The 16,347-nt window shown below is 40.4% G+C and overlaps 1 protein-coding gene across 2 annotated transcripts in view; it reads right to left on the bottom strand.

The window, feature by feature from the left end:
• Positions 1-16,347, bottom strand: part of slc25a26 (solute carrier family 25 member 26) — a 91,757-nt gene that overhangs the window by 12,658 nt on the left and 62,752 nt on the right. For both annotated transcript variants that reach the window (XM_036559740.1, XM_036559741.1), the window contains exons 6-8: positions 16,183-16,227; positions 8,959-9,028; positions 3,448-3,512 (exon numbers count right to left, since the gene is read on the bottom strand). In XM_036559740.1, coding sequence (XP_036415633.1) covers positions 3,448-3,512; positions 8,959-9,028; positions 16,183-16,227 — 180 coding nt within the window. The remainder of the gene's footprint in view (positions 1-3,447; positions 3,513-8,958; positions 9,029-16,182; positions 16,228-16,347) is intronic.

Raw genomic sequence — 16,347 nt, 5'->3', positions numbered from 1 at the left:
ACACTCAAGCACAAAACCAGCTTCTCTGAACACAAGAGGTCTTTCATTAGGCCAGATGAGGACGTCCAGTGAGTAAATGAACAGGAGGGTCACTGAAGAGCTCCTACACCTTCCTCTTTCCCAACACCTCGTTCTGTCAGTGAGCAACATGTGCAAAAACACATAGGCCGACCAGACCTGTATTTCCCAGGAGAGACCTGAACTCCATTTTGGGTGTCCCAACTTATTTTCAGAAATGGTTATAATATTTATAACTGTTTTTATAGCAAATATTATTTCAGACAAATGCTTTTTCATTGGTGGAAAATGAAACAGAATATGCATTACATAACTTAGCTGTAATCACCAATGTTATTAACTCTTAATAAAGGTAACTGGAGCTAATTGGTTATAAGAAATCCATGGATGTGTTGTGATTACACACTCTGTATTAGAGATAAGCTGGATAATATGTGATCTTAAGAATGATAATACAGGTGTGGTGTTAGCACTTTTTGAGAGTGTAGATAAAGTCATATGCAAAACTTTGAATAACCTTGGTCAAAATGATTTGCTGATTTTCTACGTAGTTTTAAGTTAACACATCCTCTGCAGGGGACAAACGTAAAAATCAATCAAACAAACAATCAACCTTTATTTAACCTGTAATTGAGGGTGACCCTCAATTACAATGTTGCTGAGTTGATACAGGAAAAATAAAATTGATAATGTGTAAGAACATATCAAATAATAAAAGTAAATTTTTCAGGTAGGTATAAAAAATGAAACATTAATAACAAAAATACATTAAAAACAGCAGAAAATATAAAACAATAAACCATAATTAAAATGTAAAAGTTAACAAAATCATATAAAAACAGGAAACTAAAATGAATTAAAATGACTGAAATAATAATAATCATAATTAAAACACGATAAATAAATGGGAAAAAATAAAATAATAATAGATAAAAATAGCAAAAATCAAGTAAAAAAGATACCATTTTCTCCTAATTCATGTACAGAATTTCTATTTATTTTGTGAGTTAAAGAAAAATAAAACACAAAACATAAAATGTGTCACAACTTTTACACAGGCCACATTTTATGCATTATTTTTTCCAATAGGGTTAAATTCAGTTGTGCATTAAAATACTCTGTTGAGGACGTGTACTTATTTTCACTTACCAAATCAACAAAATCTGTAATTTGACCAGGGGTGCCAAAAATTCTGCACATGACTGTACATCTTTGGCGGTTCATATAACATATATGGAAACAGCTGGTACTATCAGGCAACTCAGAGCAAGCCAATCTGAGCACTGCATTTAAAATGACTGCAGGTGTTCCTCAGGGCTCAGTTTTAGGCCCACTGCTATTTTCAATAAAAGCGAATCTCTGCAGCTTCTGTTGCTTAATTGATGAGTTGAACCAGGTCTGTGAGGACAGAGACAATGTAAAAAAAAGCCCTGAGATAAGGTGCTAGTGTTTGTGTATGTGTGTGTGAGCAGGCCTCGAGTTTCTCTCTCTGCACAGGACGTCCACAGACAGATGGAACGGTCCAGCATATACAGTCGTTCTTTGACATCAACCATGCGTACACACAGCTCGCTCTGCTTTCAGTCTCAACAGTGCAGACGAGAGTAAAATGGATGTTGTGCGTCACTAGAGTCCCTGGCTGACCCTTCGTCTCTCCTCCTCTCTCTCGCTGACTCTCTCTCTCTCTCAGCATCTGTTCATGGTTTGTCTACATTAGAGACTTTTGTTTGTTCACCTTATTCTCCGTCTGCGAGGCATCAGCAGACAGCAGCCTTAAACAACGGTTTTAAGCTACACTCTCACCTTCAGTACCCTCAGCCTAGCCAAAATTACTGTCATTATCACTCTCAGATTAGACAGCATTATTGTTGTGCTTCACTTTCACACTAGTTCTACATTATTTCACACTGTTCTATCCTAAACTAGATTTGGTTGGCGGTTTCACTCACTGACAGCGACTGACAACTATGTTGAAACGTGCATGCGCAAGGAGTGCAGCTAGTCCCCAGGAGGTGGTGGTGATGCCCCCTAATCGCCCAACAGATGAAGACTCGGGCGCCAACTTCTCATACTTCATTGTGTTGGGTAAGCTAAGGTTAAGGCTGCTGTGTTTCATGTGGGGGTGTGTGCTTGCTTGAAATATTATGCTGTGGGTTGCCACGAGCGGACAGAAAGTTTAGTGTGAGCTGAGGGAGCTCTAGTGGATCCTTGTCGGCTCTTTTTCGTCCGATTAAGCATGTTAAATCGATACTAGTCGAGAGCGAGCTGTGGGAAACGTAAAGAACACGTAGCATAGCCACTTTAAGTGCAGTTGCAGTTGGTGTTGGTGGTTGGCATGTGTTGATCTAATGCTCAAATCTGTGAACACAAAATATTTGAATACCAACAAGAACATTTCTTATCTAAGAAATTGTTTTATCTAAAACGGCACGAGTTAAGTAAACTAAGCGCAGAAGTAAAAAGGAGAGTAGCCTCATTATTTTCTATTTAAGTGAACTTTTAACAAATGGTAGTTACTTGTTGTAACTTAAGTAGCCTTTTTCCAACCCAACAGTCAGTAAACGCTGTTTTATTTTTACTTTTTTGCACTGGATTTAGCTTATGAGATGGTGAGATGCCTTTTAAATTATGTGAGATTGGCTAAAGTAGCATAGATGTAAGGTAATGAGAAATGTGAGCTTACTTTTCCCTGGAAGTAATAAATGATCCCATTACAGATAGAGAGAAGTAGCAATTTGTAATGGAACATTTTTGAGTAACTAACGTACCCCACCACTGGTCAGTGATGGGTCAGCTTCTTATTTTGGAGTGTAACTATAGTTTTGTATTCTTGGAGCAGATCAGGAGTCCAGCTAAAAACTCTGAAAGGCTGATTTTGGACCATAGTGAGGTGTGTTTGTATATTGCTGGCTTGATATATTTTTTATATATTGCTGGCTTGACAAAAAATGCTCATACTGTTACAGGCTTTTTAATTATAATACTGAACCTATAAGGGTGGGCTGTGGGGTCTGAGGGGTGTCATGTACTGACAACCGTGCCCCCCTCACTTTTAAAATGGCTGCTTCACCCCTTGTGTCATTTACCAAAAGCTGGAGAGGAGAGAGCGTGCGGCCTGGCGGTCCAGCAAAACTCGGCTTGCCTAGTTTTGTATTCTGACACTACTCAGATACTGAGTTCCACATATTTGAACAGTGTTACAGCAAAAAATGCCCGATTGGCTGTTCATTTGCATAGATTACTATGTCACACAGTGCCAGAAACCACATAAACAAGCTTATCTGAGACTGCGTAATTTTTTTTTCCTGAAAGTTTTGGTAGCTAGTTTTACTTGTGTTATATTTATCGTAATAAGTAAATATGGTTTTAGGCTCCTCCATCAACATTTTCCCTCAATTTAGCCACTATTATTATGCACTGTACTCTTACCTTAGCCAGCATTATTCTAGTCTTTGCCACATCCAGAGGAGTCGTGACAAATGCCGCTACTGCACCTGGAGAAAAGGAAACAAGGAAATGATCAAATAACTGCACATGTATTATCAAATACACAAACCGCCAGTCAAAAGTTTGGATGCAACATAAACTTTGAAAAAATTGACATGACAATTGTATTTTTTCAAGAGATTACAGACGATAATTTTAAAGAAGGTAACAAAGGGATTTGGCTAAATGCAACTTTATACAACAGTTAGTCGTATAGCTGCTGCTGATTCTCCCACAGATTGTATTGCAGCTCTAATCTGCAGTTTGTAAAGAATTAAAAAGTGATTAATGTAAGTGACATCAACAAACAACATGACACCTTTTCCCACTGCACTGCAACACCAATGGGACACGGACAACATCTTTGGTTAAAGTGGACTTTCTGGCCTAAAAATTGCATTTAATGCATTATTTGTCATGTTACGTAATAGTTTGTAGTTCAGCACTGCATCCCTCAGCCTTACTGGTTTGATAGAACTCATGATTTTGTACCCTTTTTGTGTTGCCATCCATCATTGTCCTCTCACTACAATACCCAGCATGCATTACGCAAATACAACATACAATCATTGGGAATAGACCATTTTTACACTTCAGTACTGGATGCAGTGGATGTAGTTATAGTAGGGAAAACATTACAGCAGTGGCCGTTTTTATGAATGAGAATGAGGACTTTACAACCTTATTGAGGACTTTACCTAATTTGTCCTTGAGATGTTCATGTGTTGGAGCAGTTTTTATTTTCAGAGATGAGTAAGACCTACAGTAAAAGTAGACTACTGACGCTGCTTCAGTGCTGAATGGGCGAGGGGTGCAGATTTAAAGAAGGTCAAAAGCTGCGTGTAGTCAGGACTTCATCCGTAAGTCTTTAGCCTACTTATTATCAAATGTTAGGTAGATTATTCAGTGAATTGTGTGGACCGGCTGCAAGGTTCTGTGCAGCAATTGTGTTGATCAGTAGGTTTTTCATAGTCAACGTTAGCGTTAGCATGAGGCTGAAGTTGGCTTTTGGTTAACCAGCTTCTTTTTTTTAGATTTTTCGCCCCATCTCATGGTGCAGCAGTTACTTTGTGGTGCTAGTTTATTTTTTCCCCTCCCACCTTAAATTGCAAAGCAGCTACATACTGATGCCAACAAATTTTCCGTTCTACCTTAAACTGTGTAGCGTGCCTAAAAGTGCCAGAATGTATGTGCTACACCATTTAAGGTGGAATGGAAAATTCAAATAAAAAGCTAACTTTAGCATCATTAGTTATATTACAACTCAAACACTGAAGTAATTAAACATTGTCATGTTGGTTAGCTTACATAGGAACACTGACCTGGCCATTTACAATACTGGACACTGTACAAAACAACATTAACCTTTTCAACTCCTTGAGACCGCCGGTGGTTCCAAAATGCACTTCGTCATATTCTTCATAACTTTCATATTTCATAAGCTACATTCAGAAGGTGGGGGTCGTATGAGAGCTGTAACTGTCTTCCTTCCAGTCAAATAGATGGGTGATGTAATTTTAAACCCTTATAATAAAAGAAGCTGAACTCACAATTCTTTTTTTCTACTGAAAGTCGACCAATTTTTCCACAAATCTGGGCTATAAACTATAAACAGATCTCTTCAGTGATCTGCTCTGTAAAAATTATTTTTATAAAATAATAAAAAGAGCGTCTAACATGTTTGGCTTTCAGCAGTAAATCGTAAGCATATAGCAATATGTATGATTATAAAACACATCTGTTAATTTGAGGGGAGCCTTTAAAAAAAATAAAAATAAAATAAAGATTTACATTTATTTCATTCAGTTACTGAATAATTTGCCTTTGTCTATATTCAAGTAAACATGGACAGCTAAATTAAGCTGACCTTGCTGGGTAACTTTTTATGAGATCCTTAACTTACTTTCACGGTCATGCAGGTAATTCTCAAAGAAACGCTTGTAGCTCTCTTTGAAAATGAAAAATAAACCACCAAATGAACAACGTTTGCGGAAAAAAATAGGTAAATTCCTTAAAAAAGGACATTAAAATAAATGAGTCATCTACATCAGAGATGTATTATAAAGGATGACTTTCACTCAGAAATGCTGCCACAACTGTAATGTCTTCCCTACTACTATGACTTACGCTGCGCCAAATATGGAAGTGTGAAAAAGGTCCATCCCTCCCCAACCGGCGATAACAAAACCTTGGCATATTTACTCATGTACAGTCTAATGAATATGCCCTTGATATCCCCCCCAAACAGCTGTAGTTTCTCAAGACTTCCTCCAACCTTCAAGATACATCATCAGAAGGGGGTTTTCCTAGTCTTTGAACCAGAAAATCTCACTCTAGAGACTACTGCAGGAACACCGTAGGAGGTGAGCAGACATGTTCACAACAGATGTTTAATATAAGATGTGTAAAAGTTTTATTTTGGCCGGAGGATCCCTTTAAATTTTCAAACCAGTTTCTAAACCTTCACACGTTCCAACACACATTTGTATAGTGACGAAAACCTACTTTTCATACTTCACATGCATTTGCCCAGTACTAGAGAAGCAGATGACTCATGTCCTCCATCTTTTTCACTCTCCGTTTTTTTCTTCCCTTCTCTCTTTCTCCTCGTGGCTCAAGGCCCGGCCATTATCGCAGTCGCAGAACATTGACCAGCGCTGATGGCCACCATCGATACAACACATCACACTTCACTTTAAATACTGATGCTCTCAACATTAACATCGTCAGTGACAATAACAAACATCGCCCACCTAAAGCAATAAACACTAAGCGGACGAGGCCGAGGCAGCGTGACATCTGCAATCTGTTCCTACGTTTCTGCACCAGAACTGACGCGAAACAGGATTATTCCTCCTGGCGGTGAAGGCCAGTGTAGAGGATGTAGCAAGCACTCGCACACAGAGTTCCCAGCCCAGACTCAGACTCAGGCTCCAGGTGGAGTGGCCCTCTGCCATGATCCTTCTCCTCTGGGCGCAATGTCCATTTTCCCTCCATTTCTCTCTCTCCCTCTCTTAGTCTTTCAACTCCACTTCTCTCTTTTCTTGCTCTTGCCTGCTCTGTTCAGCTGTCCTCTGTTCCTCACTGAGGCGGCAGAATTGCCGCAAATTACTTCTATAGTTGATTTCTATACACTGTGAACCCTCACTGGCCACTTTATAAGAAACCCCTACCTTGTAGCTCCATCTTGCTAGTGTGTACAGTTAGAGACTGCAGGCCACAGTTCGTGTTAGCTATCCTCTAGCCTTCTTTCAATTGACCACAGAGCTGGTTCTTTTGGGTGGTGGACCACCCTCAAACCCCACTACCATTACAGAACGGTCCACCACTCAAATCATATCTGGTCAGCGGAGGTCCTATGGTGGTCCCGTTCCATTGATGGATTGGGAAGAGGGGAACTGAAAAATTGTTCAGTGTACAGTCCTGTGGAGCCCTTACTGAGAAAAGACAAGAGACATTTGCAGAAGAAGAACATTTGCAAATCAATCAAAGAAGCTGCTGGTGCTCTCAGAACAATGGAGTGACCACCCCAGAGTCCAGACCGCAACATCACTGCATGTGTTTGGGATGACCTGGATGGTGAGAAGCAGAAAATGCAACCAACTTCTAAGACTGAACTTAGAAGATTTCTTTGGAAAACTGAAAGCAAGGCTAGTGAAAAGAATGGAAGCTGTAATTAACCACTATATTTACTGGTTTAGGCTTCTGTGTCATTTTCTGTTAAATACATTTTTTTTTTCTTACTTTATCATTTCCCTTACTGTACTTCATGGTCATTTTGACTGCAAATTGAATTGTGAGGGGTGGTCTCTGACTTTTGCTCATTACAGTATATTATCAAAATTATTTTTGAATATATATTCAAAACTATATATCCATATTATTTCTAGTACTATTTTATCAATATGCTATATTATCCATCTACATTCAAAATGCAGGAATTTCTTCTTTGATAATTACAAAGTATTTGTTTCGGATATGCTTGCATTATTGATAATAAAGCAGAAAGACCATGTCAGTCTTCATCCTCTCAGGGATTTACTTAGCATCTGGTGATGCTTCTGGACACATCAGTGATGTTTCTGGACGGATCAGTAATTTGATGTTGCTGGAACAAAACCTTGTATCTCCAAATGGTAAATTTACAGAAGAAGGAAAAAACCTTTTCTACTTTTAATGTAAGTCAATGGAACCAGACGTTTTTCCAAGTAATTTTGAGCCATTTCTTTTGGTCCATTCATCATGATATTTACACACAATGTAAACAACAACAGGCCTTTTCAAATTATGCCAAAAACTCAAAAACGTCAAAAATGGAGATACAAGGTTTTGTTCTGACAGCAGCACAATGTTTTTACAGAGATATTAATAATTAAAAATAACAATAACACTAGTGACACTTTTGTATCGAGTAATTTTGAGACAGACCCTAACTCTTAAGCAGACCTGCCAGCAAGCAAAGTGATAGCGTGTGAGTTCAGGCACCAATTTCTCAAAATTTCTGCATAATTAAAATCAGTAAGATGCAAACAAAGCCATTCAGAGTGGTTTGGTGTGAAATGCTCCGTTCTAGAGAAATTTACCGAATCAGAATTGTTCACAGTGGTGGTGAACCGGACTGAGAAGTTGGAAGAGTTTAACGCCTCTAAAAGCTCCCTCACTGAAAGCTATTATATAAAATGGTTATGTGTTATCTGATGGGAGAAGGGTTTAGGCTAAATTATATTAAAACACATTCATGATGGAGGGGTAGCTAGAGGGCATTTAAGGCAAAACAGTCCCCAAAAACAACTTCAGTTTATTCAGTTTCAGCACCATTTTAGCACTATTAACACTGCAGAGAAAAAAATCAGAAGACGTGTTAGGTTCACTGGTGGTTTTAGATAGTGAATCAAATGGCCATATTTGTGTTCTGGACATCAAGACCCCTGGTTCCCATCACCACCACTGTAACGAAATTGGAGTTGGTAAGTTCCTCTAATGAACCATTTCACATCAAACCACTCTAAATGACTTTGTTTACCCCGGAACTACTGATTTTTGAAAAATCTAAGGCAAATAAATTGAATTATGCAAGAAATAAATCGAACACCACACAACCCCCCCTTCCCGTGGTTATTTTCCACATGGTCATCTGAATGAGAGGATTCTGTTACCAGCACAGGCCTTCATACGTAACTGAATATTATCATTACTGATTACTATTAAATCTGACATTCAAATACTGGTGTAGTTTATTCGCCACGTACAGACTGATTGATTGATTATGCCTGTGATGTTTATATCCATCTCTATCTCTCAGTCTTAAACTCCGAGGCTGCCTCTGGTTGGCGTGTGGCAGCTGATCCGACCTGTGAGGAATTCGTGAGGAATGAGGATGGGTGAAGTTTATGCATGACCTTGGCTTGGCCGCCTCTCTCTCTCTCTCTCTCAGATGAGGCTAATCCCACACACCTGCAACAGCTCCACACACTGCAGCCTGCCAAGAGTCCAGCCGCTCCCCCTGCCTCCTCCACCATACAGTCTACAGAGAGAGAGAGAGAGAGAAAGAGAGAGAGAAAATTGGGGATTACTGTAGTAACAGACACATGTAAAAAAACTCAAAGCCCATGGGCTCGGCCGGACGATGGGAAACAGACAGAGGAGCCATCTTTACATCCAGAGAATGCTGATGTCATCTGTTCATTTTCCCATGGAAGACAGGGAAAGAAAGAGCGAGAGCAACGGACCTAAAGAAAGAGAGAGAGCAACCTAGCAAAAGAGAGAGAGAGCGAGAGAGAGAGAGAGAGAGAGAGCGAGAGAGAGAGAGAGAGAGAGAGAGAGCGAGAGAGAGAGAGAGAGAGTGAGAGAGAGAGCGAGAGAGTGAAAGCTCTGCAGAGAGATGAGAGTGACGAATGCAGGCCAGGTGTGCGTGTTTATTGTGATTGTAAGTCGTTCGTGCTGCTTCGGGCTGAGGTGCAGTTGAGCAGGTCTGACTGGATCTCTGATAATTACACAATCTGTTCTCATTACTGAACAAAGCACTGAGGGTTTAGATCTGGAGCAGCAGTAAAGCTGTAAAGTAGACAAACAGTACAATGCTCAGCGTTTACGTCGGCGTATTCTGCTGGTATGTCAGTGCTGTGTTAAGACACACAGTCGTTCTCAAAGGTTTGAACACCAGTCAACTCAGGTTGGATCAGGTTCAGATAAAATTGTTTTGGGCTAGGATCGGGGTAGGGTGGAGGTCGGGCTAGGGTTGGGGTTGGGTGGAGGTCGGGCTAGGGTTGGGGTTGGGTGGAGGTCGGGCTAGGGTCAGGGTAGGGTTGGGGTCGGGTTAGGGTACCGTTAGGGTTGGGCTAGGGTCGCACTAGCGTTGGGGTTGCGCTAGCATCGGGGTAGGGTCGGGGTTGGGCTAGGGTCGGGTTAGGGTTGGGGTCAGGCTAGGGTCCAATAGGGTTGGGGTCAGGCTAGGGTCCAATAGGGTCGGGGTAGGATTGGGTACAGTTGGGGTAGGGTCGGGGTAGGGCTAGGATCGGGTAGGGGTTGGGCCAGGGTCGAGGTAGGGTTGAGTTGGGCATGAAAATTCTTTAGTCCAGTTAGGACCAAAATTTCAGACCCACTTAATGCACTATACAGAAAACAAACAGAAATATGGCTTTATGTTTTTTAAATAAAAAAAGTGAAAAAAAAAATTTAAAAACCCCACAGGCCATATTACATTTTGTCTTTTCCCAATGTGTTAAATTGTTAAATTCAGTCAATAAACAATAACTGTGCATTAAAATGTGCAGAAGTGTGTGCAATATTCAAAAGTTTGCCCGAATTTTGCACATGACTGTCCATCTTTGGAGATTTATACATCATGCATGTAAACATGCAGGGCTCAGTTTTAGGCCCACTACTAATTTCAATAAAAAAGTCTCAAGGTTTACCCAGGAGCCTTACCTTTTTCTCCGTCTCACGGTTGTGAAGGAATAAACCTCCAAAAAAGTTGGCACAGTGTGCAAAAAGCAAATAAAAACAGAAAGCAGCCCTAAATCAACCTACTTTACAACTAAAGTTGTAAATCAACTTTGACCTGTCTTTAAACAAAAGTACAATGATATCTAATGCTCTACCTTATCAACTCAATCTGAAATTTATGCCACACGTTCCAAAAAAGTTGGGCAATTTAAGATTAGAAACGGTGCTGAATATAATCCAGACTGAGAACAATGAGCCTCATTCACTAATATCTTCCTGAGTTTTAAATTAGTCTTAAGTTCGTTCTTAAGAAAAGTCCTAAGAAAAAGTCTACATCAGATTCATGACGTGTTCTTAAACCACAGAACTGTTCGCACCTTTATAAATTCCAAATAAGAAAATATCAGTAAATATCAGAATGTTCATAAAAAACTGCGCAAGTGGGTTTTAAGGTGAAATTTCTTCTTAAAAACTGTTGGTGAATGAGGCTCATTGTCTCTCAATGAGCGACTGCAAGGATTTAAGGTATTTTATCATCTAAAGCGCACTACATCATCAAATGATTGAAGGAATCTGGAGAAATCCAGAAACCACAACTGATTGCCCATGACCTTCAATCCCTCAGGCGGCACGGCATTACACCAGCATGCTTCGGTGATGCATATCACAACATATTCAGGAATACTCTGTTAAACAATGTCAATAAACAATATTCATCACTGCATCCACCAATGCCAGTTAAGACTGTACTACGCACAGCGGAAGCCATAAGTCAACCATGTCTAGAAACGCTTCAGACTCTGCCGCTAACTCTGAACTCAGGCTCATCTGAAATGGACCGATGCATGGTGGAAACGTGCACTGCGGTCTAACGAGTCAACCTCTGAGATTGTTTGTGGAAATAATGTTAATCTCGGGCAAAGAATAAAAGGACCATCCAGATTGTTACCAGCGTAAAGTTAAAAAGACGCTTTCATTAAAGCATCAAATACATACATCATCTAAACCGCTTATCCTTCTGGGTCGCGGTGGGGTGCTGGAGCCTATCCCAGCTGTCATTGGGCGGAAGGCAGGATACACCCTGGACAGGTCGCCAGTCCATCGCAGGGCTCATATAATAACGATTAATAATTAGATTGTGTTGGTGTGTTAGCACTGCGTTAGAGAACTCCATTGTGCTGGTATGTTAGCATTGAGTTGGTGGGTGTAATATAACTGTGTTGAAGTGCTGCACTACGCTGGTGTGTGTTAGCATGTGCTCTGTGCTGGAGGGCTGCTGGCCTGCAGACGATCGGCTGATTGCTCAGAGTGGAAAGCAATTGCAGAACAGCATGAAATCATTATAAATATTTTCTTAAAGGCTACAACCCCCCCGTGAGTCCTTTTCTCCACACAGGAGAACACACACAACCTCTCTCTCTCTCTCTCTGGCCTGTGCAGCAGGCTGGATCATGTGTGTTTCATTAGCTCTCAGATTAAAGTGAAGACTTTGTTTTCCACATCAAAGTTTCCCCCCTGTTGGAGAGCATCCTCTCTCTCTCTCCTCTCTCTCTCTCTCTCATACAAATTAGAGACAAGCCTGGTCGGTCCACCAGGGCTGACCTCGACCATGATACCTACACCATAATAACCTTTGACCAGGGCATGCTGGTGTAATAGGTAATTTCCTCAACATCACTGCGGTTGTCCTGGAAATGACCGACTGCTCCTCTAATGCTCCAGACTGGACACCAACCTCCTACCCACCACCCCCTTCTGCTTTGGCCAGGAGCATTTAACACCCCATCCGTGGGTTTCTGGCACCTCTGACATTTGAAACTGGAGCGTTGGGATTAGTGTGGATATCTGGGAATTTCTCAATAGACTGCTAAATGTTTACTAAGTTAAAATAGTAAACATCTGTATTGAGCTCAACAACTAAAAACCTAGCTGTGGCGTAACTAACATTAATATGGTCACCATGACCCACACTTGACTAGTCTATGCAGGTCCACCAACCAATCATGCTCCACTAAAAGCCTTATTTTGTACATGATTCTATGCTGGTATGTAGCAAAGAATGCATAGGAACTAAAGTTTGAGTGACCCGCGCACTGGTTGCCATGCGCCAGGTATAAAAGACACATAGGAGGGTTACATGCATCACTCTGTATTTAAAGAATGTGCTGTACGTTATGGGAAGATAAATGATTCAGTGACGCTTTTCTTCATCTTGTCATCATATCTGTACTTCAATCAGCTAAACAGTCAGTTTATTTAATTTTCGACTACTTCACTTACAGCACTGTCGCCTCACAGCAAGAAGGACCTGGGTTCGATTCCCCAGCCGGGTAACCAGGGTCTGTGTGGAGTTTGTATGTTCTCCCCATGTCTGCATGGGTTTCCTTACACAGATGTGATGTACAGCAGTATGTTTAAAATTCTATATGTATCTATATGTAACATGAAAAATTAAGTCTTACAAAACTTCTTATGATAATATTACTTTCATTGATGACAGAAAGCAAAACAGATGATTTCAGCAGCTGGGCAACCCCCCCCTTGCTCACTGCCACACATTTTTGAAGGCCAGAACAAAACAATCGACGGCCAGGTCTCTGCTTTAAAGCACCTAGATCCAGATTAGAAGCAAAAAAACCTGGACATGCCTAGAAATGGTGCACGTTTCATTTTATTTTTTTTTATTTAACTTCTAAGGCCATTAAGAACAATTTTTAATGTTGAGTCTAGTAAGATGATGGTAAAGATTAATAACAAGATAGTGAAGATAAATAACAATAACAACACATAATACACATAACACAAACGTAAAAAAAAAACAAAACAAAAAAAATCAAATAATTACTTGCAAGCAAAATAAGTATGACTTAAAATATCGTTTTCAGACTGCTAGATGGTGCACATTGAAGACTAGGATGTCAGTGAGTTTCAAAAGGCCGAAGAAAACAAAAGGACGTCTGAAATCACACTGGATTTCTGGATTTCTGTGTCATCTTGTCATCTATGCTTTTTAAGGCCATGCAAAGGCAGTTAGAGAGAGAGACAGAGAGAGAGAGACAGAGAGAGAGAGAGAGGGGGAGAGAGAGAGAGAGAGAGAGAGAGGGGGAGAGAGAGAGAGAGAGAGAGAGAGAGAGAGAGAGAGAGAGAGAGAGGGAGGGAGAGAGAGAGAGAGAGAGAGAGAGCTTGAAGACTCTGATATTCCACTGGCTCTGCACAGATGGCTGGGAGAGAACAAGAGAAGGAGAGAATGAGGGAATGAGGGAATGTCTTTGAAGGCGTGTCAAAGAGAAGCCAATGAATGACACTTCTTATTCCGTTTGAGGGGGCGAACACTTAACACTTGACGCTCACACACAGCTGCGAGCGGCGTCATCCTCCAGTGCATAGTCTCCTCTCTTTCTCTCTCTCTCTTTCTCTCTCTCTCACTCTCTCTCTCTCTCCCTCTCCCTCTGCACTACCACAAATCATTTGATACATACCGTCTGTCATATCGCATCATATCAGTCCACCATCTGAGGCCAGCTGCCTTTTACATTGTGTGAACATTTCATAATGAATGGACCAGTAGAAAAGCTCAAAAATGACTTTTTAATAAAATCACATGTTCGTACACATTAAAGAACTTTCCCATAATGAATTCTCGTACGTAGTCAGCGTTTTGGAGGTGCAAGGGTTTAATACGACAGCGAGTTAGATATTATGGGGATTACAAATTACATTTTTATGTATATATGTGTATATTTCTGCGTGATGAATGGACCAATAGAAATGCATCAAAATCACATGGAATAAAACCTCTTTACATTAACTTACATTCAAATTTTAAAATGTTTTTGCCTTCTCCTGGACAGGTGCCATTTTAGAGATACATGTTTTTCTTGGACAGTGTCAATATGCATTGGTGAAGACTTGATATGCAAATGAGTAAGCAAATCACAACAGTTTTTCATCAGACTAACCAATCCATATGGGCCTGATTAGGGCAGATTGCATGGCCGATACTGATACTAATTTAGGGTGCAAAAAATACGTCTGATATAATTTTAGACTTTCCTTTTAGATTAGACCAACCAATCCTGAGCTGTGCAAAAGTCAGAGACCACCTGCTCATTTATTAAATACTCCAGCCAAAACAGCCGCTGAGTACAAGTTATCAAGAGTGTGATAGAAAAGAAGGGAACATACGTGTAAAAAAAAAATTCACAGAAGCCCCCCACACTACGTATAATCTCAAATCGATCTGTATTTAATTCATTCATTCTTTACTTTTGTGCACTCTACTGCCACTTTTACTCTTCCATCCATTCTTAAAACCAACAATTTATAGCCAAAATATTTCCAAGGAGGCTGGATATGATAGTCCACTTGCACAAGGCTTAAAAAACAAAAGTTTAAAAAATTAACTTAAAAAAATTATTAAAAGAAACAGAGAAAATGGGCCTCATAACCACCACCTGGAAGACTTGGTAGACACCAAAACTGCCCCCATCAGATAAACAGCACTTAAAGCTTTCATCTTTGAGAGAGAGGAGGAAATCAAGCTGCTTCAGATCTGAAAACATCCACAGGTGTTTCTGTCCATCCTTCCACTGTGAGAGGACAACTCAGCGCTATGTGCCTGAAAGGATGTGTAGCTACCAAGAAGCTCTTATTGAGAAAAGAAATAGACAAGAATGATAAAAAAGCACTAGAACAGTAAAACAGGACATCTTTAATGTGGAGTAAGGCTTTATGGGCTGATGAGTCTAAATTTGGGATTACTTGGATGGAGAGAAGCAAAAAATACAACCAACTTCTAAGACTGAACTTTACAGGTGTGGGAAAATATCCCTGCAGATTTCTCTGAAAAAACTGAAAGTGAGTCTCTTGAAAAGAATGGAAGCTGTAATGAAGGTAAAGTGTGGACACATCAAATACTTAACCATCTGTAGAAGTAATTTTCCGCTAAATTTATGGTTTTTGCTTTTATTCTTGGCACTAAACGTGAATAACTTGCACTTAATGGTCATTTTGACTGGAAATGACATAAACGGCCTCTGACTTTTGCACATGTATATCGTGTGGGCTACAGTCCAGAGGGAGTGCTGTGTAGGTGTTTTGTCACATCTTGAGTTGATCAGTCTGTGTTTGATTTACCGGTGAAAACACTGCAATTGCGATATGCAGGAGTAAAAGCGCATCCTAATACTTCGTCCATACTGTGGGATATTAGTGTGAACGTATAAGATGTTTGAGGCCACTCTATGAGCTGCTGAAGGTATCAATCTCCTCGGCCACTGGACCCAAAGCGCTAATGGAATTTTCTGCTCTCGCCACAGAGACGTGATGTCACCCTGGCTTTTCAAAAGAGAAACGGCTTCTCAGTGGCCCGGGCCAGAGGACAGAGAATAGAGAGAGGAGAGAGAGAGAGAGAGAGGTGCCGGGACGTGGATCAGGGCACTGGTGACGAATTACGAGCGAGTTTAATCACAGCTGGGGCCACCGTCACAGCCCGGACGCCATCCGCTGATTCACCGTGGAGAAGAGGAATATCCGGCCAGTGCGGCCGTAAATGTGCCCCGTTATAAACAGGCCATTATTTTTTTATTACACCATTACAGGGCCAATTAGACGGGGAGGGGGTAAAAAAAAAAATGAAGAGAATAACAAAGACAGAGAAGGAAGCACTGTAGAGAAGACACAGACACTGAAAGATCAATGAAAAGAGACAGACTAAGAGATTATGACACATACCTTTAAATATTCCCAGAGAGGAAACTGCACCAGAGAGAATGGGATCTGAAACAGAAGCAAAGTTTGATCTGTTAGAATCTTTAACCACAATGGAATCCTAAATATATGATACTTTTCAAATAAAATATTAAATATATTCATATATTAAAATAACTTATTCAGTGT

Source organism: Colossoma macropomum, unplaced genomic scaffold, assembly GCF_904425465.1.
Source record: "Colossoma macropomum unplaced genomic scaffold, Colossoma_macropomum, whole genome shotgun sequence".
Classification (NCBI taxonomy): Eukaryota; Metazoa; Chordata; class Actinopteri; order Characiformes; family Serrasalmidae; genus Colossoma; species Colossoma macropomum.
The sequence above is the reverse complement of the archived record's forward strand: the minus strand, read 5'-3'. Positions and strand labels throughout refer to the sequence as shown.